The following is an 860-nucleotide window of genomic DNA, read 5'->3' as shown; positions in this document are numbered from 1 at the left end:
TGGGAGGAACTGGGAGGGGATTAGAGGGGACTGGGAGGCACTGGGAAGGGATGAGGCAGCAGTGGGAGGGGACTGGGGTGGGACTGGGACAGACTGGGAGGCGCTGAGAGAGGATTGGGAGGGGCCAGGGATACTGGGATCATACTGGGAGGAGATTGGGAGGCACTGGGAACCATTGAGAGGGCATGGGGAGCTACTGGGAGGCACTGGGAGACACCAGGGCTGGACTGGGAAGTACTGGAAGCTACTGGGAGCACTGGGTCAGTGTCCTGAGACCAGTAAGGGGTTACGGGGCTGTACTGGGAGGAACTGGTTTGTACTGGAATGGGGACTGGGAGCGTGGCAAAGCATCTGAGAACTTCGAGGTGGCACGAGGAGGGTCCTGGGAGCTACTGGGGCTGCACTGGGAGCTACTGGGACCCCTCTGAGCTGTCCCTTGAGCCCAGTTGGGCTTTCTGGGCTATACTGGTTTGAACTGGTTTATACTGGGATGGGGACTGGGAGCACCACAAAACAGCTGAGAACTTTGAGGTGGCACCAGGGGGGTCCTGAGAGCTGCTGGAGCAGCACTGGGAGCTACTGGGAGGCTCTGGGACAACACAACGAGACCAGCGGGGGTCGCTGGGCTGTACTGGTCCTTACTGGTTTGTACTGGTCCGGCCGCAGGCAGCATCGCCAAGCGGCTGAGCTCGGTGGGGGCGGAGAACACGGAGGAGAACCCCCCCCGCTGGTACCGGCAGCTGCTCTTCACCGCCGACAACCGGGTGGACCCCTGCATCGGCGGCGTCATCCTCTTCCACGAGACCATGTACCAGAAGGCGGACGACGGGCGCCCCTTCCCCCAGGTCATCCGCGGCAAG

The 860-nt window shown here is 62.3% G+C and overlaps 1 protein-coding gene across 1 annotated transcript in view; it reads left to right on the top strand.

Annotated features, from left to right (window-relative positions):
• The window catches only part of LOC104496569 (fructose-bisphosphate aldolase A-like), a gene marked incomplete at its 3' end in the record, with an annotated part of 2,187 nt that extends 1,335 nt beyond the window's left edge, over positions 1-852 (top strand). Inside the window, exon 2 of the mRNA XM_010139706.1 lies at positions 667-852. Within this exon, the coding sequence (XP_010138008.1) occupies positions 667-852 (186 nt within the window). The remainder of the gene's footprint in view (positions 1-666) is intronic.
• Positions 853-860: the final 8 nt, after the last annotated feature.

The sequence above is a fragment of the Buceros rhinoceros genome, unplaced genomic scaffold (genome assembly GCF_000710305.1).
Source record: "Buceros rhinoceros silvestris isolate BGI_N320 unplaced genomic scaffold, ASM71030v1 scaffold10037, whole genome shotgun sequence".
Classification (NCBI taxonomy): Eukaryota; Metazoa; Chordata; class Aves; order Bucerotiformes; family Bucerotidae; genus Buceros; species Buceros rhinoceros.
The sequence above is the reverse complement of the archived record's forward strand: the minus strand, read 5'-3'. Positions and strand labels throughout refer to the sequence as shown.